This window comes from Larus michahellis, chromosome 5 (assembly GCF_964199755.1).
Source record: "Larus michahellis chromosome 5, bLarMic1.1, whole genome shotgun sequence".
Taxonomy (NCBI): domain Eukaryota; kingdom Metazoa; phylum Chordata; class Aves; order Charadriiformes; family Laridae; genus Larus; species Larus michahellis.
In genome coordinates, this window is record NC_133900.1 from 13,368,793 (window position 1) to 13,390,534 (window position 21,742).

Here is a 21,742-nt window from a genome sequence, read left to right on the forward strand (position 1 = left end):
TAAAACTAGCAGCATGGAGCAAAATCTGTGAGATGATACCTGCCACCGGTGGAGGTCATGACCAACATCATTGTGTAGTGGTCAGATAATCTATTGGACAACCAGTATAACATCTTCTAAATAATTAGTAGGTTATCTTTGGCAGTGAAATTATTCTTTCCATGTGAGCATGCACAAAAATAATGGAGTTAATGTGAAGAGGAGGTGGTGGCTGAGTGAACGATGAGTTAAAGGAAGGAAGATACTAGGAGAGCCACTAGAGAAGTGAGGAGTCAAAGGAAGCACTTGAGGACATAAGATTTGCTGTGGAAACCAGGAAAAATTCAGGGGACTATTTGGAGGGGGAGAAGAGTATATTTCCAGGGTGCTGTAAAGTCAGTAACCAGTCTCTTGATTTTAGTGCCAGGTTGTGAGGAGCTGTATTGTCATTCAGCGTGGGAGATCATTTTCGTGTTTTCATGTGCCAGTCCCCAGTAGAAGATGGCTCTCGATGGAGGTTACACCCCTTCAGAAATTAGATGAGAGGGTAGAAGGAAGATGCTGGCAGTCTCTGTATCTTGAATCTCTTGATTATTCTTCCTCTTAAAGGTGTTTTTTGGGGGTTTTTTTGTGGTTTTTTTTTTCCTTTTCTTGAAAATATGATGTTGATCTCAAATTGTTTTTACCTTTGTTTTCGCATAACTTTATTTGTTGAGGTGTACCCAGGTTCCTTCTGTTTGTTTCACTACTAGAAAAATTTTGTATGAAAAAGAAAAGTCAATGATGTGGAATTAAAAAGGACTCATCTAGATCTCATAATAATAAAAGCGCTTGGAACAAATGAGTTTGGGATTCATATTGTGGCTTATGCTTCTTTGGAGTGCTTCATTTTATTGTCAGAGAGGCATCGTTTGTTTAAACTGTGCTCCTGTATGACATCTGGTTTGAAAAGCATAATAACCTATATAATCAGCTTTTAAAATGCTGGATTATCTGTAGGTTTATTGACTCTTTACAAAATCTGTTATTTCTAATTAATTCTCCATATAACTATTACTAAAGCCAACTTGCAGAGACACAAATGAGCTTGATGGCAATGGCTAGTCAAGGTCAGCATTTAACTGCCAGCATTTGCACTGTTGAGGATAATAAATCGGGCTCATTCCTAATCACATACCCTACAACGTGACAAATGTCAGTGGAGCCATCTGAGCAGCCATTTTACAAATCATTTAGAAGATACATTTGGCATTGTTAAACTGCTCCACGCTGCCCTTGGCTGTAAAAGCGTTGCGATAAAATATGTATGCACTGTTAGGTCTCCTGTATTTGAATCCTGCAGTGTGTGTGTGTGTATGGGGGCGTGTGTTTGCTTTTTTTTCCTTTGTCTTGGAAACAATGAAAGGGGCGTGAAATTACTAATAACACCTAATCAACCTATGGAAACCACTGGCTAATGAAAGCAGTGATGAGCAGCCAGCTCTGTGGCACTATTTCATTTTTCTTGGGTTTTCAGTTAGAAGTTTATATTGAGAGTAGGCTGCTGCCCACAAGAAATTTTCTGGGTCAACAATAGTCCATTGTGTGAAAGTTTTTTAAAAAAAAACAACAAACAACTGGTTAAATATCAGAGCAATGGTTGTTAGGCTCTAATTTGGATTTGGGCAAATGCATAAACAGAGTGTTTTCACTTGGTCTGAAGTTTAAGACTCAATCCTGCTGTGGCCCACAGATGTCATTAGATTTAGCATGTCATTCAAATAGATATTTGGCAGTAGGCTAATTGCTCTCCAGGGAGTCAACTGTAAGGATTCTGATCCTTTTTTTTTCTTTTTTATGGTATCCATTCTTATTTGGACCAACTCTTGTATTTTTTCAAAAGAGAGAACCATGTATTACCTAAATAATTTGAATTATTGTAGCTAAACTTCACATCTGGAGTAAGAAATCAAGCTAAGCTCCAAAAAAAAAACCTAAAATTTAATTAGTGTATACATCTGTTGTAATCAACTGAATTTAACACTTAGTTTTTACCTATTAAGTGTTGCCTGCCTGTAACTTTTCCCACATACCAGTTTACATTAGGATTACTTGATAGAAATTTATGGGATGTTTCTGTGGAAAATTAATGAGAAGGGAAATCTTTAACTTGGAGCATGCATGAAAAGCACTTTCAAAGTGGTTTTATTTTTTAGTGTAGCGTTTCTGCCTGTACATATTATAGGAGATAGAGCTACACTGGTTAATTAAATAATGGGTTTAATAAAAGTAATGAATCAATAAAGTGTGTTTCTGTGGCATAAACACTGATCATCTGGCCTTGAAATGAGGGCAGAGAGGTAGTTTGCTCACCAGTCAGATCCTCATGCAAATCTTGTTTCACCATGGTCAAGTCGCTAAGAAAGGAACGACAGCCTGAACGTAAGAGAGATTCAGGAGGAAAAGGTGTAACCATCCATGCATGCCTTGTTGAGAAAGAAAAGCTTACATGGAGAGAATGACTTAATCTGAGGTTTAGCGATATGATTTGAGCATATCTTTTGGACTCAGCCTTTTACTTTTTGCAGATATGTACAAACACCACTTTACCTTTGTATGAAGTAATATAACAGCATTTTGAATTGGCAAATCCTTTGGCGTAGGATGGGTGAGAGAGAACATAAGAAATTTTAAAAACAAGCTAAACGTTGTTTATTAGAAGACAATCATAGCTAAGGCAGGCACAAGTTGGAGGAGATTTAAGTCCCAACAGCTAATATCAATGTTGCTTTGCAATAGAGTATTTGAGAATTGCTCCGTGTTGGATATTCCTGTTCAGAAAGAAAATACCTCGTTTGTGTTTTAACCTGTTCCACTTTTAAACTGATTAAAAGGATGTATGGGAGTTAATTGAATTTTATTCCAGAATGTTAAGTTTCCACTTGTGATGCTGTGGCTGAGCAGTTGACTACGTGCTTTGTATTCAAGCTGCACCTTCACCTTTCAGCTGTATTCAGGCTCTTCTTTTAGAGAAGCACTGTATAAAATATGCTATAGATTATGTCTTAGGTAGGCATTTAATAATAGTCATGGATCAACTGGTGTCTCAGTGCGTCTTTACCGGCTTTATTTACCCAATAATTCTGTGTAAGTGAAATTTTATAGGGTAACTTGCATCTAAAAAAAAGCCTTTCCCACCTTCAACAAATCCTACGTGAGAATTTATTTTCAACTAAAAATAATACATAGTTATATATATACAGTATGTATCTATATATAGAGAGAGGGTGTGTATATGTGTGTGTGTGTCTATATGTAAGTAAAAAAACACACACACTGCTGTTATAATCCTGGAAACCTCCATTTTTGCACAGGAAGAGCTCTCTAACAGAACTACCTTTTTTAGATATTTAAAAACAAAACAAAACAAAAAAAACCCAAACAAACAAACAAACAAAAAAAAAACCAACACTGTCTTCTTTCAGGGTAGAAAGACTAGGAAAATTTTTGCTAGTCTTACGAAGAAATGGGAACACGCAGCATCAAAATTACAAATGCCCCGAGACATTTTGGTGGTATGTCAGAATTGAAATGTTTCCCTTCTCAGACAAAATACCGCTGTTTGCAATGAAAAAGCTAAAAAAAAAAAAAAAAAAAAAGATAATTTTCAAGGAGTTAGTCTTCCAGGTTATTGACATTTTCTCTAGGAAGCAGACACCTTTTTGAAGACTTTTGTTTAATGAGAGGCTTAATGTTTTTCATGCAGTATGAAACGTGCTAGAGGGAGAAAGTCCTATTCGTTGCCTAAACAAATCCAAATGCAGAGCTGAATAGTGGCACTGTCTTGGCAAATCCTGAAGAAGGTACCTTTCCTTAGGGGTAGATTAATGCAGGGTGCATCGGTAGGGCTGTGACTCGAGCACACAGAACTTATTTTAACATAGATTTGATGAGGCTTTCCTTTGTCTCCCTAACAGATGAGCTAATGCCATCACCTAGCAATTATCAACTAGTGTGATGTTATGTAATGAAAGTATAAATAGCACGAGGACTAAAACTAGTAAATCTAACAGACTAGCGAGCAGACAAGAGCAGGAGTACTATTTGGAACGTTTTGATTAGCATCTGAACGCTGTCTTTCAAAAAGACATTTAGATGTGATGTTACAGTAATGCTGCAGGCCAGGAGAGTTGTGGTCCTTGATCTGGAGTGACATTCGTGCTGTGCCCTTGGGTGAATCACTTGGCCTCTGTATACCTCTTTAAAGGAAGACAGAAAATTGGAAAAAGGTAAAGGGTGCGTACTTGAGATTTCTTAAGCAAGCTGGTTATCTTATGTTTGAATTAAGACTACCTGTGAACATCATTTCCCAATGACTGACCAACAAATAGCCTGTGACCTGCAATTTGAACTATCAGATTATTTCACCACCCGTGTAAAGGCTTTTAGGGCTGTTTTAGTAGTTGTTTGGCAGCATTCAGAGAGATAACGTGTGAAGAAATGCAAGAGGTCACGTTTACCTGGAGAAGAGAGGCTGTGTTGAAGGAAATACTCTCCCCACCCCTCCTGAGGCGTGGGAGGGATCCAAAGCTTTCATCTCCTTCAGTATCTGGCACGTTTTTCCAAGCGTGCCGATTACATTAGGGCGGCATTTCCAGTTCCTGGGGGAAGAAGGGAGGGAGGAGACTCACTGCATCATGAAATGTGACTGGTTTTTGAAGAGCGCTGTCTTTTAGAGTTGCCAGTGGAAAATACTTCCTAAAGATACCTTCAGAGAGTCACGATTTTAAAAAAACCCAGCAGAAATGCCCCGACTTTTACGAAGGCAGTAGTTGGTTGAAGCTGGATTTGCAAGATGCATCTGTCTGCAAAACTTCAGGGTGGTTTCTGAACCTCCAGTGCTGCTTTTCTAGCACCTACAGTCACATGGGAAGGGTCTTCTGCACTTGCAGAATGTTAAAAAGGCTTCAAAACTACTTCAAAAGTAAGCTGTTAAATTACAGAAATATTAGATATAAGCTCAAGGACCACTGTGGTGGTAAGCAGGAATGCAGACAGGAGAGAGCACACCACTTTGCACTACTTTATAAAGTGGTCTTAGTGGTTTTATTACAGGTATTCCTTAGCTGTAAAGGCTTGAAACAAACAAACAGAAAGAAGATTTATAGCTATCAGGTTTCTGCCAGAGTGGTTTATTTGTTGTTTATTTTCAGTTTTAATCATCTGCTACTAATAAATTCCACTGCCCTTGTGGTAACTTCTTACATTAACATTGATATATTATGGGTGTTTTAAAACAGACAATAAAAATATTGCACTTACTAATTAAAGCAATTCATGTATTCAACCAGGCACTGCCAGAAAGAGTTGTGGTTTCCTAATTGTTAGATGCCTTGAGCAATATACCTGTTATAAATTCTTAATTGAACTTTGCATTACGGCCAGCGTGATTTGAAATATTCATAGCTGTTTTCTTTGTTTTTTGTTTTTTTTTTTTCACTTCAGCTCTTCATTGAGAAGTGTATCAACTGGATCTTCAAGACCTTCCAAAGTATGTTTAGTGTGTGGAGATGAGGCATCTGGATGTCACTATGGAGTGGTTACGTGTGGTAGCTGTAAAGTTTTCTTCAAGAGAGCAGTAGAAGGTAAGAAAACACAAAACAAAAAACATCAACAAGAAAGAAAAAAAATACGTGCGGCTTTGGGTTTTCTAAATAGAAATATATATACACACGTGCACATACATGTTTTCCTAGGTGTTTTCTGCCATTGGTAAAATTCTATGTTGTTAATCTGAAGAAAAAAAAAAGCTGAATGAACTCCAATTACGTGTGGTATAATTTATGTAGAATATGCAAGGATGTTCTGCCGTGTACACTTTCTAAAGGATGCGTTGGTTTACTTCATGTCACTGCTGAATCATGCTGCTTCTCCACCCCTTCCAAGCGGATTTTTGTAATTTTTAATGGACACAGACACAATTAATATACACATACTGCTGCTTTTCCCGTACTGGAGAATGAACACGGTTGTCTTCTCATGCTTTGGCAGGCTTATATGACAGTATAATTCACTTAGGTCAGTTATCTCCCTGTGGGTACCTCCAGGGCTTTCGACTCAGTAGTGCATCTGCTTCATCTTTCAGCAAAAGAGAAGTGGCTTTACTCTGCTGCGGTAGACTGATGAGGAAGCACGAATTGATCATGGTGCTTTTCTTAGAGATTGTTTTCTTCATTAAGAATTAGGACTTTCATGAGGATTATATTTTGATAGAAGTGTTTTGCTGACATCTCCCTATTTTATGTTAATTATGGTATAGCTAGTCTTTTCCTGGGCGGCATCTCAATAGAAAGAAGTTAGGATCGCTCAGAGTGCTACAGGACCTCTAGTAGGTGTTGCCTTTCTGTGGCTTGGGTTGTTAGGGTAAAAGAAAATGTTTGGCCTTTACAGACTTTGTAAGCAATTTCTTCAAGTGATAAAAATTAAGTTTTTAATACCTGATAAAGAGTAAGAGTTCATGGCATGCAAAGGACGTTAAATACTGTATAGATCTTTTGAAGTCTTTGCTGATGAATAGATGTTCTTACAACCACTGATGAAGCAGGCGCTATCTACTTGCTCATTTATTTTCATGAAGAAAAACCTAGAAGGGAGAAAATAAACTCTTAATATGGTGTCCAGCTTGTGCACTGAGAAGAGTGAAGCAGTATGTGTGATCTGATTAATTTCTTCTGTAATCATTAAACCTGCTGCTGATGGCAATAAGGATTTAGCTCTCTGTTAAATAGACCTGGAGGGCTCGTGCGTCATTGAGGTCAGGACCTCATATAATATCTCTCTATCAATCTACTTATCTGTCTATCATCAAAACTGTCAATCTAATTGAAATGAAATTCCCAAAGTTATAAGGACACGGAAAAGGTTTCCCTCTTCTGAAAGCATTTTCTCTCGCTGTTGTGCAATAGCTGACCTTGCCACCTTCATTCCCTAGCTTCTTCCTTGAGTTTTTAGTGCTGAACGTAGCACATGAACTGAAAAACCTTACTTATTTTCGCTGAGTGATTTCCTCCGTGTGCTTCCATGCCACATCATGGATGGGTCATGGACATCCATGTCTAACTGGCCTCTGAGTCATGAGGATATTTTTTGTTGTTGCAGTGGTGGTGAGGTTTTGCATACACCTGCACATACTGTGTGAAGGGAAAGCACCTTTTGTTATCTTCCTTCCTCCTTCCTGCCTTCCAGGAAAGCTTCCTTCCCAGTCTTGAGTCGCTGTAATTTTGAGGTACTGTGTATCTACGTTTACCATGCCCTTCTCTTTTGATGTCCTTTCTGACATAATCCGATTGGATATCCCTATCCAACTTTGCAGGAATTTATGAAAAAATACCAAGGGTTCCCTTTATGAGTTAACAAAGTAGCAAGACTACGTTTCCAAGCCTCAGAAGCCAAAATTATTAGGAAAGGATTACTCTGTAATCGGGCATAGAAATATTTTTTTAAAACATAGTTAAAATTTATCAGTAATTACTGTTAGTTTATGAGTTAAGCAAAAAACCCTCAAAAAATTAAAGACAAAACAACCCTGTCACCCCTAAAAATTGAAGATAGGAGTTTTAGATTATCTCAAAATACATTTTTTAGAATTATTATATTACCATACGTGTTCCTGCTAGTGGTATGTGAATGCTTTTTAGACTTCTGCTTGATATGCACATGACTGTGAGCTCTTGATGCTACCAGTTGCATTGTTGTTATGCAAACACTGAAAATTTGGCTTGCACTTTTCTATTTTTTATATGTATATATTTATTTTTATATATATATATGTGCATAAAAGTACATTGTCGACTATTAGCCACAAAAGAACATAGTAAAAACATAATATGCATTTGGGCTCAAAACATGCAATGTGACTAAAAATTTGTGAATAAGTGTGAATCAATGTGAATAAAAATTTGTGTAGGTAGTTTTGTAACAACAAAAATTTTTTTGTAGAGCTGTCATAAATTTTTTCGGTCGGGTACATGACCAGTAAAACACCCCATCCTGAGGTGTCCTATTTTAAATGAAATATTTTAGTGATTACTCTGTATCATATGTTCATGAGGATGTTTTTAAAACTATGGTAGTTTAGTGCATGGTATAAATAAAAAATAAATCAAAGTGGAAGAGCTACCTTAAATGTAGATCCTGGGTGTACCTGTCTCATCTCTGAGCTAAAGCTGTGTTCTTTACTTAAGTGTTTTCATTCTTGTCTTTATTACAAAGAAAACAGTAAAAACTCCCTCTGTGAACGTAGAAACAACTTTCTGGGGAATTTATAAATAAGTGTCTAATTTATTTGAGTAAAAATGAATTGTTCCCTCTCTAAAAGATTGTAGTAAAAGAATAGAAGAGATTTCCTCCAGTTTCATTCACTGCTTCCCTGAAATCATGCGTATAGACTTCTTAAAGATTTATGAATATTTTACACACCTTATTTGCGTTTGTGTGTACACACACACACATTTCTGACTTGATCCACTAAATATTCTTCAGTAGAAAGTGGCATGAGAAATTATATTCTGTCAAAAATGGCCTCCTCTTCCAATTTTTACTAAATACGGCAGCTACAGCTGGTGCTGTTTTCACAGAACCACAGAATTACTGAGGTTGGAAGGAACTTCTGGAGGTCATCTGGTCCAACCCTCCCTGCTCATGCAGGGCCACTTAGAGCCAATTGCCCAGGACCATGTCCAGATGGCTTTTTGAATATCTCAAAGGATGGGGACTCCACAACCTCTCTGCTAGTGACTGGTCATCTTCACAGTAAAAAAGTGCTTCCTCGTGTTCACATGGACCCTCCTGTGTTTCAGTTTGTGCCCTCTTTGAATGGAGGAATCTTTCCCCTTGAAGGGGAAGAGGCTTTTGGTCATTAGTTTCTACTGATTAAATGAAAGTTTTATTTACTTTAATTTTAAAAGTTATGTACGGGTAGTCCTTCAAAAGATATTTGTGGATGGAAATTGTGGGAGAGAGCAACTGGTGTTCAGGTGGAAGGACAAGAACAAGTGATCTAGTTGAAGATGTCCCTGCTCATTGCAGGGGGGTTGGACGAGATGACCTTTAAAGGTCCCTTCCAACCCAAACCATTCCATGATTCTATGAAGTGGGGAGACAAATTGTGTCAAAAAGCGTGGAAACGGAGAGAAGGGGGATTTTGAGAGAGGGACCATTGCACATCACCCTGCTCTTTGGGTCTCGGCTAGAATTGCTAACGTTGTCAGCCCTCCTCGAACAGCCTTTGAGTACTGATTCCTTTGCGCTCCTCTGAAACGTTATAAAACAGAGGGGTTATAATAGAAAGGAACTGCATTGAAATTTAAAAAAAAGAAAGTATACAACAACAAGGAGACTAAAGCTTGCATTTCTAATTATACATCTGGTAATTGTATTCCCAGTGAATCTTATTTTGTGGACTTGCAGGAAATGTCTAATGGATTTATGAGAAGGAGAGCTGTAGACCAAAAAAGTATTAAAATGGGTTTATTGGTGAAATTTCAAAAGTAATTTCAGATGGAATTCATTACAGGGATGTAAATTACTGAAGTGCAAAATTTTGATATCAAGTAAGCATGAACTTTCTGATGACTGACTTGATGAGTCTGGTATGAAGAAACGTGATTGTGTGTCATTAATATAAATTTGATTTGCCTTGCAAACACTAAAATCCTTTAACCATAAAAGTGTTGATAAATGGTGTCACTGCAAAAGTTAAGACATTTGTATTTATAATACATTTTTACCTAGGATAACTATATTGTATGATTTTCTAAGTTACAGTTATGGCAGATCATAAAGTAATTTAAACTTTAAGTTATGATCATTAATAGAGTCATAGGCTGAAAATCCACTATACCTTGAGGGAACCTGAAGTACCTGGCCAGTCTTGTCTTCTCTTTTTCCACTGAACCAGCTTTCTGTAAGGAGAGTAAGAAGCTTGAAGTCAGAAATCACAGCTGTTCTTGCGTATGCTTTGCATTTTTAGTCTTCATTTGTTCAAGTTCCAGACAAGTATGAGGTAATCTGTCCTAAATCAAAATTATATCACTTCTTAAGTTGCTAAAGCTAATCTTTCATTCTTCCTTTGGCTTGAAGGTAAGAAAAAAGGAAGGCATTTTTTTCATCTCCAAATGGTGCTAAAGACTGCAGCAGAAATGACCAACATCTTCCAGTTATTTTGCATATTTGCGGGGAGATTTTTGGCTACTTAAAATGGAAGAATTAACAAATTATATGGTGTTAGTTATAGGGAAGCTTGCCTTTTTTTTTTTAATATAAAGATGTGATGTTCAATAAATTTCAGATTTTGCTGTTGATTTCTGCTCCAGGAGGTTCGCCTAGAAGCTATTTCTGCTATTTTAAGTCAGAAACATAGATCTCTCTTCACCTCTGAAGTAGAAACACAGCCACAGCAGCAGAACGTTCTAGGGTTGCATTTCTGTTTTCACCTCAACACTTGTTATTTGCCTATTGAAAGGAGGGGGAAATTTGGCTCAAGGAAATTATTCGAAGTCTAATCTGATGCCGTCTTATTTAAATGGCCTCCTGGATATAGTAAATGTGCTGTGCACCTCAGCAAGCAGACAAGTAACAAAGAAATCCTACCTCCGCTGTGTGTTTGAACAGCAGGTTATCCAAAACTTGGCTTCAGTAGTGGAAGGGATGAAATTTCTTGTGTAGCAATCTGCAGGGACTCGGCACAGCTGTGGGAACCGAGGTTGCCTCAAAGATAGGGTTACGGAAAATAAATGCCATTCTTCAGCTCCCTTTGTGCTGGGCTGCTCTGAAAACACAGAAACCAAAGCAACCTGGGCTGCAAGATCGAGGGTCCAACCCACCAGTCACCTGGGGTAACTCCCAGTCTGCCTTCCCAGCCACCGAGGACGATCTTTTTGCCATAACCAACGGGATCCAGCAGCTTTCTAGAGTCTCATCTTCACATGAAGGATTGCAAGCTATTGCCAGCCTGAAAATTCAGTGGTAGATAAATTCAGTTCTTTGGCAAGCAAAGGCACTGTGCAACCGTTTAGCAATGGGCCAGATGCATAATGTCCCAGGGATACTCTTTTTTCTTTTTTTTTTTGGAAGTACTCTGAGTCTCCTTCCAGAAGGCCACACAAGAGGGAAAGTGATATGTTATATGTAACACGTTTTTTCAGAAACAGGTAATCTTCCTTTGGTTTTCCCATGAACTTCCGAGGGCTCTACACCCCCCCAGTAGAAAACAAAGAGAAACCAAAGCCTCTGTGTGCGCCTCCTAAATTTTTTCATTTGAATTAAAGTTGGAAAAAAATCAAGGTATAAGAATTTAAATGCTGGAATATATAGCTCTTGAAGAATTTGCTTAATTAGCGTAATATATTTTTATAAAATACCACTGGTGAACAGGAAAGTTTACCTTACTGATTATTTTAAGAAGCAATATTTTTTTATGCTGTAGAAGCTGAAATTGATACATTATAGAAAGGCGTTTTCCACACTATTTTGCAGTGTGTGCACCCATGAATTTTGTAGGTCTGTATTACTAGAATTAATTATACGTACAGTTCTTTACTCTCCACTCTTTTGTTCATTCACTGTAATGGAGTCAGTGGTTTTTTTCCATCACAGGCTGTAATTTTCCTTTTATCCACTTTCATAAGGTCAGTGGCCTCTCTAAATTTGACATCACTCAGTATAGATGTCCATATGTTTTCCGGGAAATTTCTATGTGGGATTTGAAGTTGACTCTGTTCCTGACCTGTTGCAAGAATCTGTTTTACAACCTATCAAACAGAAATATTAGGTGAAGAGCAAGCAGATGGGTGATCTGCTGAGGGCAAGTGAGCTGGTCAGATTCACGTAGCAGCTGCTACTCTTACTTGGTATGCTATGGTTAATAGGTGTAAAATAAAATTTAAATAATTAAGTCATCGTAGGTTTGAAGCTGCCACCAGCCTTCCATGCTTTTCATAGATATAAAAAGGACTTTTCCTGCTTTTTCGCTCTGGCAGGCAGTATTGCTCAGTGAAAGGAAGTCTTCTTTCCTGCTCCTGGTGGCTTTAGTTACTAGGAGCTCAGAGTTCAGGAGGCTGGTAGGAGGAAGAAGCTAGAAAGGTTTGCATCGGGAGCCCAAAAAGGGGAAAGAAAAACAAGGTGTGACACAAAAAAAGGAAAGATTAATAAAGGATGGAGCATGTATTACAATTGTATGTTTTTTAAAGCTGGGGAGGGGCAGAATATGAGGAAAAGCTTTCCTTGTGGCTCTTGGAATACATGACCTCCATGAGAAACTCTGACTGATGCTCAAAAAGAAATGCTGGATGCGTGTTAAATGTGGAGTGCAGGGCTAAACCAGCAAGTGTACTGCGGTTGCATTTCAGAAAGGAGGGGGGTAGGTTTGCGAACTGTCTAGGTGATGCAGTGTCTTGGTTTTAAAACAAGCAAAGAATAAGTGAGTGTAGCAGCTGCAGCACCACAAAGAACCACAAGTTGGTTAATGGCGGAGAAAATTATTTGAAGAAAATATTTTGTATCAAGAAAGGTAAAAATCTGCGTTCATTCCTTTCCAAAAGCATTAACAATTTCTTCCTTCCCCCAAGACTTCCCAACATCTGCAATTTTTTGATTGTAACTTTTATTTACCATGCAAGCGGGTGTTGCTGTAGAGAGGGAGAGACAAGTACAAGGATGAGAATTTAAATATAGGCTGTTGTCTAGCCTTGAAAAACGCTTGCACGATGCTAGGAGGTCTGCGCGCAACTATTTTTTTTTTCCTGCACTCTTTTGTTTGTCTTTTGTTCTTTGTTTTATGAATACTAATTTCTAGACTGCTTCATCTGTAAAATAATATATTCAGTAGGTGATAGCCAGCCTGCACAAGCACAATATGCAGTAAACAGAACATATATGCAGTGGTAGGGTTCGTTTATTTTCGGTAACAGCCTTCCATCGCCACAAATTCAAGCATCACACAGGCTTTCACGTGCTTACCTTCTGTATCCTTATAAGAGAGGGGAAATTTTGGCATTCCTGTGATGTGACAGGCAGCTGAGTTGCAGTACTATTTATTTTTTTTAGTTGTTTTCTTTTATAACACACCACAGGGTAACATTTGCGTAGATCAGAGTCTTCATAGAAGTGGGATGGCCCTGAGAATGCATGCTGATTTAAGGTAGCCACAAATATTTTGGCTAACAAAAGTTCAAATGTCACAGACATTAGTTTAGTGTTTTTTTTTTTTAATACTTCAACTGCCTTTTCTTTAAAAAGGAATGGGTTTCTTCCGTATGCTACATAGGGAAGGTAGACAGGGTGCTTCCTGGGAAATTCACCTTTTAGGTAGTAGTTCCAACATGGCTGAGGCATTGTGTAATGTAATTATACAAAATCCATATGTTTGGATGCACCAAGTATTTCGAGCCAATGGGGAAGTATTCACACCATCATGATACAAATGATGCTGGGAATGCTTACGTGGAGTATTGTGTATACTTCTGGTCACCAGCATGTTATAGACAATTTGATTCAGAGTCAAGTAGATACATTAGGAGAGCTTCTGAAATGATCTGGGGAATAAAAACTTATCTTACGTCAGGTGACTAAATGCTTTTAGCTTTTTTTAGTTTATCCAAAAAGAGTCTGAGTTGGGATATGATTGCTGTCTATAAATATTTCACAGTGGGGGAATAGACAACTGAGAGGGAGGAGAATTTATTTTGTACTAAGAACTGTACTGAAACAAAAGCAAACGCGTAAAAATTGCATTAGTTTGATATTTTGAGAAAGCTGCAAACCACCAAAAAGAGGGACTTTTGGGGGTGCTTCCCTGAAAGGAGTCAGAAGGATTTAAGTACCTACTTTGAAATGGAGTGTAAGAGAAGTAACTGATACATAATACGATTTGGTTATCTGTGGTAGTAAAGGATAAGCCAAAGAAGTCTTTTTTGGTTAATATTGTGTCCTGGAAGGCTGGAGAGTTCATCTGACTCCAAAAATGAAGGAAGCATGAGTAGTAAAAGAGAGGATGAACCAACTAATAGGTTTTTAGGATATGCCACTTGTAACGATGGGGGATGCCCAGATCTTCACAGGGATACAGGACTCTAGTTTTTAAAAATTGTTGTAAAGTGCTCGGATCTTCTATAAGGCAGAATTGCTTTGTATTTGTACTAGTAGATGAATGTCTGTCTCCTGCGATGACTTTTCTCATTTTGAGTTCAGAAAAAAAAGCTCAGGAGAGTGAAGTCCTTTTGAAATAGCTCCATTCTATCAAGCTAAGCCTCTGCAGATACCCCTAGACCCCATCAGGTGACCTCATGGCTGGTTACGTTTGCTGGTAAATCGCCTCAAGTGAGAGCCTGGCTACAGAGAAATCCTCTGTCATTGAAGTATAATTGGTCTGGCTTCTTGGACGGTGTGCCGCTGTGGCTTTTTTGTAGTGCCTAGTACAATACAACTGTTAATGGATAACTAAAGCATGAACATTCAAATTGGAGTTTGCAGTTGGACGTAAATATATGTACAAGATCTTCTGTATCAAACAGTATCAAGCATATCAAATATCATAAAACATCCTTAGTCAGATGCTTTAGCTCCTTACAACTATGGTACTGCCTCTCAAGAGATACCACTCTATAAAATGCTGTTATCTGCCTGCCTTGGCAGCTTATCGAAGCGATGTTATAATTTTCACTTTTAGTTGCAAATAGCACTTCTCCTCTACAACCCTCAAGGTTCAGAGAAATTTTAGCACCTGAAAGGGCTCTTCCAGTCTCAGGTTAAGTAGTTAAGAACCAAAAGGGGGATAATCCTGCAAGGTGCCTTCAGCAAAATAGTGTTAGAGATAAGGAATTTTGCAGTGTTGTGGCTGAAAGAAATTCTAAATAGATAAAACCTCAAAATAAATATATAAATGCATAAAGCCAGAAACAAAACATCTTTTTGTACCTCCTAATCCCATTTTAAATAAGAGGGTGGGAAAACAGTCTCCAGACGAAAAAAAAATGAGATAAAATGTACATACAGATCTGTCTGTTATAGACAGAGGGAACAAGGCATCTGCTGGCATCTCAGTTATAAATAGAGTGGGAAAAGGTAATGGCAGATCTCCCATTGCTTTAAAAGAAGCCAGGATTTCAGCCTTTTTTTGCAGCACAGTTTTGGGTTGTTGAAGGTTGGGAGTGCCTCTGTTAGGTTTGAAGTCTAGACTTACGCTGAGACAGTTTTAGCAGGTTTTTCAGAAACAATAATGGCCTGTGGTCAACTTTGAAGTCCACAGGTCTTTATTGTTTAAGGAGAGGAAATCCTGTAAGACAAAATTATTACCTGGTTTTAACCTATAAAATTGTTTGGTACCGTCTCTCACAGCTGTGTTGCCAAATCCAGGGCTCTAAGAAAGGGAGTGTGGGTCAGTCAGTCCATTTCAAGAGTGATGGTGGTGTGCAGCTTGGGATTCACACGTGCTGTGGTTCCTGTGCAGTAAAACTTGCTGATGTCCTGCAGTGTGGCAGACCCTTTCTTCTCCCGTTTCAGAGTTTGGAGTGGCAGGGCCATCTGAGGTGGTTGTATCCTCTTCCATCCCTTTCTGCTCCTCTGTGTGGGTTCTCATATTAGTTCCAACAGTGGGTTTCAGGGGTTTTGAGCCGCTTTCAGTTTGCTGTTTTAAAAATATGTTGGGGGGCGGGGAAGTTTGCAAAATCACAGCTAAATATGAAAATAATGAATGCTAATGGCCTGCGTGGTCTTTGTTCATCTACACTGCATGTAATTTCTAATTCAGCCTTAATTATACAATCACATACAACTTTTTCCATTAGACCTCTGCCTTGTTCATTGAACAGATTGGATAACGTTCAATTAATGAGCGGCTATTCAATATCTTGTATTCTCTCATTGCTCAATGTATGGTCCTGTGCCTTCACTGCTGATTACTATTCATCCCTTGCTCAGAAGACATAATTACTCGTTTCTTACAGAGCTTTTCTGTGGTGCTCATCACTATAATATCTAAGCGCTTCACAAACATTGTTTAATTTATCCTTGCAATATGAGATAAGATGAGTGGTTATTACTGCTGTTTTACGGTCGAGGAGTGAAGACACAGATTAAGCTCAGACATACCCACTGATTTGGGGTTCATGATTTATGATATCTAGGACTTCAGGGGGCAGAAGTACTTGGCATTTTATAGCACTTAATATGTCCAAAGTGTGATTCCCCTTGATTTTAGTTGCAGCTATGATTGCTTAAACCACTGCAAATCAGACTCTGGATCTCAAGTTGGATATTCAGCAAACAAGGAGGATTATTAATGATTTTTCTTGCTTATTATTATAGAGTAAGTTCATGGCAAAGGAGATGCAGTCCGGTTCTCCAGGGCACCATTCAACTGCCTCAGGCATTGACTTTCTCTCTCCCACCTCTCTCTCTCTCTTTTTTTTTTTAAATCTCTGTAATCCTTTATGTACTTTGTTTTCGGTAGCAAGCCAGTGTGGACTCTGAGGACAAGTTTCCCTTTGACTTGGTGGTCCTGATTCATCCTAAATCACCATCCACATTCTCCCCAGGATAAGCTAGAGCTCTGGCAAGGCAGGACCAAGGCTGTACATGTAAGACATAATGTAGTTAGAGACTTCTGGTAATCTGCTGTGGGGATCAGAATTCAAGTTTTGAGGTGTTGGGAAGTCTGAGACTTCTTACCTGTTCAGCAACAGTAACCGGAGCAAGGTTCCTAGGTGGTGGTCGTGTGCAGGAAACATTGATGATGGTGGTGCTTCCTGGCAAAGCTACTTGTCCCTAAGTAGCAACAAAGTGCCTCAAGGTCTTAGGAGCTGTGCCTAAACCATTTGACTGAAGTGAATTTATGAAGACTGTAATCTAGCTTCATAATCTCAGAAAGTTATTCAGTTAGAAGAGACTTAACTGAAAAGTAAAATTACTGAAAAGAAAATGGGTTCTGTTTTACCTCAAACCAGGAGACTAGTACAGACCGATACTTGCATTAGAGGGAGTTTATGTTAGGGTTCCTCAAATTTGTCCTTCCTTACCCTTGTTCATACAGTACATCCCAACATGTTTAATATTTCAGTTTGAACCTTTACACTGTATGAGTTTTCTGCACAGGTTAGCAAAACACATTATTACGATGTGGTTAACTTACTGTCTTTTCTGAATACGCTGCAGATGTTTCACAATATAATTTTTCTTTTTAGAAGCTATACTTTTCTTTCTGTTTTGTTTCAAGCTTCCTTGTGTAACACTTCATCTAATACGGGTCATAGCTTTTCTTTGATATGGAAGATACACCTTAATCACTTTATATCTTTAGGACTATCAAAGGCTGTGAATAACATGCATAGGTTTATGAAAAGAGCACCATTTTGTGTGGATTAACTTTGTCCAGATGAGCGACCGTTATCGTATAATCACAGAATTGCTGAGGTTGGAGGAGACCTCTGGAAATTATCTAATCCAACCTTCCTGCTCAGAGCAGGTTGCTCAGCATTGTGTCCAGTTGGGTTTTGAGTATCTTGGAGGAATATGTGGAGGGCAGAGACTCCACAGCCCCTCCGGGCAACCTGACTGACCATCCTCACCATTAAAAAAAAAAAAAAAAAAAAGTATTCTTGCTCTTCTTGAAGAGAAGAGTGACACTTGCGTCCTAGCTTCTAGTCCTTGGGAGCCTCACTCCATTGCCACCACCTTTCAAAGATAACCAAGGGTGGTCTCTCAGTGACAGGAGTGAGCTCCCTCAGCACTCGTGGGTGCAGCCCATGATGTCCCATTTGTTACGTGCTCCTGAGACTGATCCTCCTCCTCCCAGGGTAAGTCTTCCTTGCTCCAGACTTTGCCTCCACTGTTGCTTTTCAGAGTGAACGGGTTTGCTTTGGATTTTGTTGATTCTCATCTAGCAAATGTCCCTGCCATTTTTTGCTCTATCAGTTGCTTTGCTTTTCTTCTTCTTCCACAATCTATTAGTGGAAAAGTAAATAGCTCAGATCAAAGGAAGTGAGTGCAGGAGAACACCAGCACAGATTTACCTCTCAGAGCCTGGTTAACTGCTAGAGGAGCTCAGGCGTCTGCCTGGACCTAATGGAGATCTCCCACTGACTCACACTGCCAGTTAATATGTGGTTGCAAATGGGAAAGGCAGACTTAAAAGCTCTGTCAAGTCTGAATGATATTGTGCCTCTCAAGATTGACTCCCATACTTCCTAACAGATTATTTTTTCTGATTTATTAACTAATAATTTTAAAAAAGGTCCGTCTACAGGTTTTCTTCGGTGGTGCACCAGGTGACCAGTAATAAGAGCAAAAAGCTATAATGGAATTACTGGTTTAGGCAGGAGGTTTTTACATTTATTGAAACTGCTCAATGATTCCTGCCTTGAAAAGGAATATCCGAAGAAATTCGGAAGGACTAAATGAATGCATCAGAAAATAAATGTGGAAGGGTTACATTTTAGAAATTTATTCTGGAGATTTAGAACATAGTCTGACTTTCAAGTCACAGGGTGAGAAAAATGCTAAAATGGAAATAGCCGCTGCAATAGAAAGACAGATGCATTATTTTAAAACACAGTGTGATGTCCATAAAACAGAAAAACAGTATAGTATTGGACTAGAAGAAAATTGGATTTCTGTGAAGCCTTTAGTACTGTTCTTGCAAGATGTCAACAAAAGGCATTGCCATTTGTGTGTTACTGACCGTTCTGATAAACAGAGTATTTTGAATTCTTGTAACTTTGTTTCACACATTTTCCAGAACAGGTGTCACTACTATCAACATTAATGCAGTTGTATCAGATTTCTATATCTTGTCTCATTTGCTGTTAATTCTTCTTGATTTTTGCTGAAAACTGTATCCAGAATAGTGGATTTTCCCCCATCCCTTTCCTGTTCATGGCATATTTACATTTGTTTGGGCTACTACCAGGCATAAGTACTAGAGCATAGTTTTCTCATTTTTACCCACCTATTTATTTTACTTCACCTGGAAATTGCTTTATGTTGCACTCTAATACAGAAAGGGACTGCACTTGATGTTTCTTGCCCACTCCCCCGTTTCTTTACATGTAACAAATAACTAACGCGACTCGTGTGTTGGAAGCAGACATATGGCAAGCAGCTCTTGCTGCAACGTCAGAACAGCGATGCTTATTACAGAGCAGGGTGATGGATGATATTAAAAAAGGTAATGTTACTTTCTTAGGGAGAGACTGTGTGTGGGAACAGATCAGAACAACCGTGCTGTAACTTTTTCTAACAGGAGGAATTCAAACTGCACTTTGAAGGTTTACAAACCTCTTGCATGCTCTCTGCACAAGTACTCTGTGAAGTCTTTTCTTCATTAGGCTGGGAAAACATTTTGAATTTGTATCTAATGCCTGCGGGGATGAAGTGCAATAGTCCTGTACTTTGAGAACTTGGGCATTTATGCAAGTTTTCTATAAACATTTTAGGAATCTAGCTATATTATTCCATTTCTGAAAGGCCATTTTTTGTCTAGGGTATTTAGCTGTAGATGAGTATTATTATATGTATTTTCACAGACTTGTGCTCTAATTTTTTTTCTAAGAATAATTATATATTTGGAGCTAAGCATTCAATTATTTATTCATCCATTTTACCACGTGGACTTAGCAAATGGACTTGTGTTAGCCTATACACCGTATCATGCATGCAAATTCCACTCTTAACAATACTGCTTGAAATTATGTAAGTGATAGGTGCTAATTTTCTCTGATACAACAGAATGATAATGACGGACTATTGGGAAAAAATAATAATAAGTACTTTGTAGGTTGTGTGCACTGGCATACTAAACTATTCATAAAATTTTAGAAAGGGAATGAAAAGACACTAACCTACTTTAAAATGATGTCTTTTGCTTGCAGTCTTTTTAGTAATAACAGGAAGACAGTATGCCTACAGTGACAGCTTTGTATTCGTGAACGGAACTATCAGGTTGTACGTCCATTTGTTTGGGGGGAGGGTGGCAGTTAATGACTTCATATGCAAGGTGCACGCAGCCAGGCAGTTGAATTCTAGGTGTGCAAGTGTTTTATAGAGCCTTGAAAACTACAAGTGATATTTCATATTCTTATACTTCTGCAGTGTCATCATGCGGGTACTCTGGGCTGAATGTAGGGCAGCAGGCGGTCTGTCCAGTACGGGAGATCTGTGTATATTTTAATACAGCAGCATTGCGTACAACTGTATCAAATAAATTAGGGTCTCGGAAAATAGTGCAAGCATTTGGATACAGCGGTCACACTGAGCTGCATCTTTGCTTGTTTCACTTCTGTTTTGTGGAGGAATACAATTCCATGTAAGAAGCTTAGAAAAAATACCTACGAATTATTCCATGTTAATTATTTATTTAAAAGTAGGAAGAGGAAATATGACAAGGATGAGATCTTTCACTGAATGTTTAATAATAAAAGATCATTCGTGGAAAGCTTATGAAAAAGTGAAGGACATAAAAGCACAAGCAAAACATATGTATTAGTACATGCTCAGAGAGTTGTGTGATAAGACAGAACAGGGTTGAACAGCAGAGGGTTTTTGAACAGCATTTGGGTAAATTTGCTTACTTGAGCATCCCTTTTCCATAGAGTTAGAAAATGTTCCAGAAATAGAGAACTGAAGGACGGTATCATCTTTCTGACTTTCATTTCAGCCCTTCCTATTGCCGTTCTCACACTTACTGTATTTTCTATTACCATTCCACTAAGAACAGGAGAAAGTAACTGTCACCATTCTTTCTGTCCTTGAAGCCTTCAATAACAGGTTCACTGTGCAGGAACAATATGCCACCACAAGAAAAAAGTGGGAGATGCTATGTGTGCTTCTGTAAGCAAAGGTGTGCACTTAGATTCAGCAGGCAAAACCAGATCTAAAGTATTGCCCTATAATGCGGGTGGGGGTAATCCAAAATCCATATGCATGTGCATTATGTGGATTATGCAATCCATAATCCAATGTCAGTATGCATGTGAAGTCTCCAAGAAATCAATTTAAAATGAAGATTGTCAACTGAAGAAGTGAGGGAGATCCTTAGAATTTAACTATTTCCTTCCAGATGTGGGACGAGTTAAGATTTGAGCTGAAATCGGAAACAAAGATTTAGAAAGAGAGGGGTGAAGGGCCTCTGGCATCCAGGAAAGGGCACAGAGCAGGCCACGGTAAAAACATTTCTCCCATTCCAGACATGAAGGTAACATTTTGAGGTGGGACTTGCCAAGACTGACAAAGGAAGATTAAATTTAAAGTGAGAAGTGTACTTCTTCAGGAAAAAAAACTCCTGGTGCTTAGGCCCGTCCTGTCTTTCTTGCAGAATGAGTTGGCACATGTTCGTGTGCATGTTTAGCTTGTGTATTTCTCCTGCGCTTTTAGCATTTGCTCTGTGTGCTTCCTCAGCTCTCTGGGTCTGATTAGGAGAAGGGTTTACAGAGGGCAAACCCATTTGAGAACGTGAGGAATACACGTGATAATCCAGGTGGTGCCAAAATTCAGCCTAAGGGGCATAGGGGTCCGTGTGGCTGAGTCTGTAAAGCGGTACAATAGCGAACCTGGCTGCAGAGGAGGGCAGTCAAAAAGAATTTTGGGGACAAGGTCATTTGCAGCAGCGCAACAGGTATTCTGTAGCATGTTTTAGTAGTTTGCTCGTGAACTTGGTGATGGCTGAAGTCAGTCTGTTGCTTCCCTCTTGTTTCTTTCTTTAAGATGTGGATGTTTTCTCAGTTAATATGTGCAG

The 21,742-nt window shown here is 38.7% G+C and overlaps 1 protein-coding gene across 3 annotated transcripts in view; it reads left to right on the forward strand.

The window, feature by feature from the left end:
• The window catches only part of NR3C2 (nuclear receptor subfamily 3 group C member 2), a 215,512-nt gene that overhangs the window by 115,792 nt on the left and 77,978 nt on the right, over positions 1-21,742 (forward strand). For all 3 annotated transcript variants that reach the window (XM_074588830.1, XM_074588831.1, XM_074588832.1), the window contains exon 3: positions 5,464-5,603. In XM_074588830.1, coding sequence (XP_074444931.1) covers positions 5,464-5,603 — 140 coding nt within the window. The remainder of the gene's footprint in view (positions 1-5,463; positions 5,604-21,742) is intronic.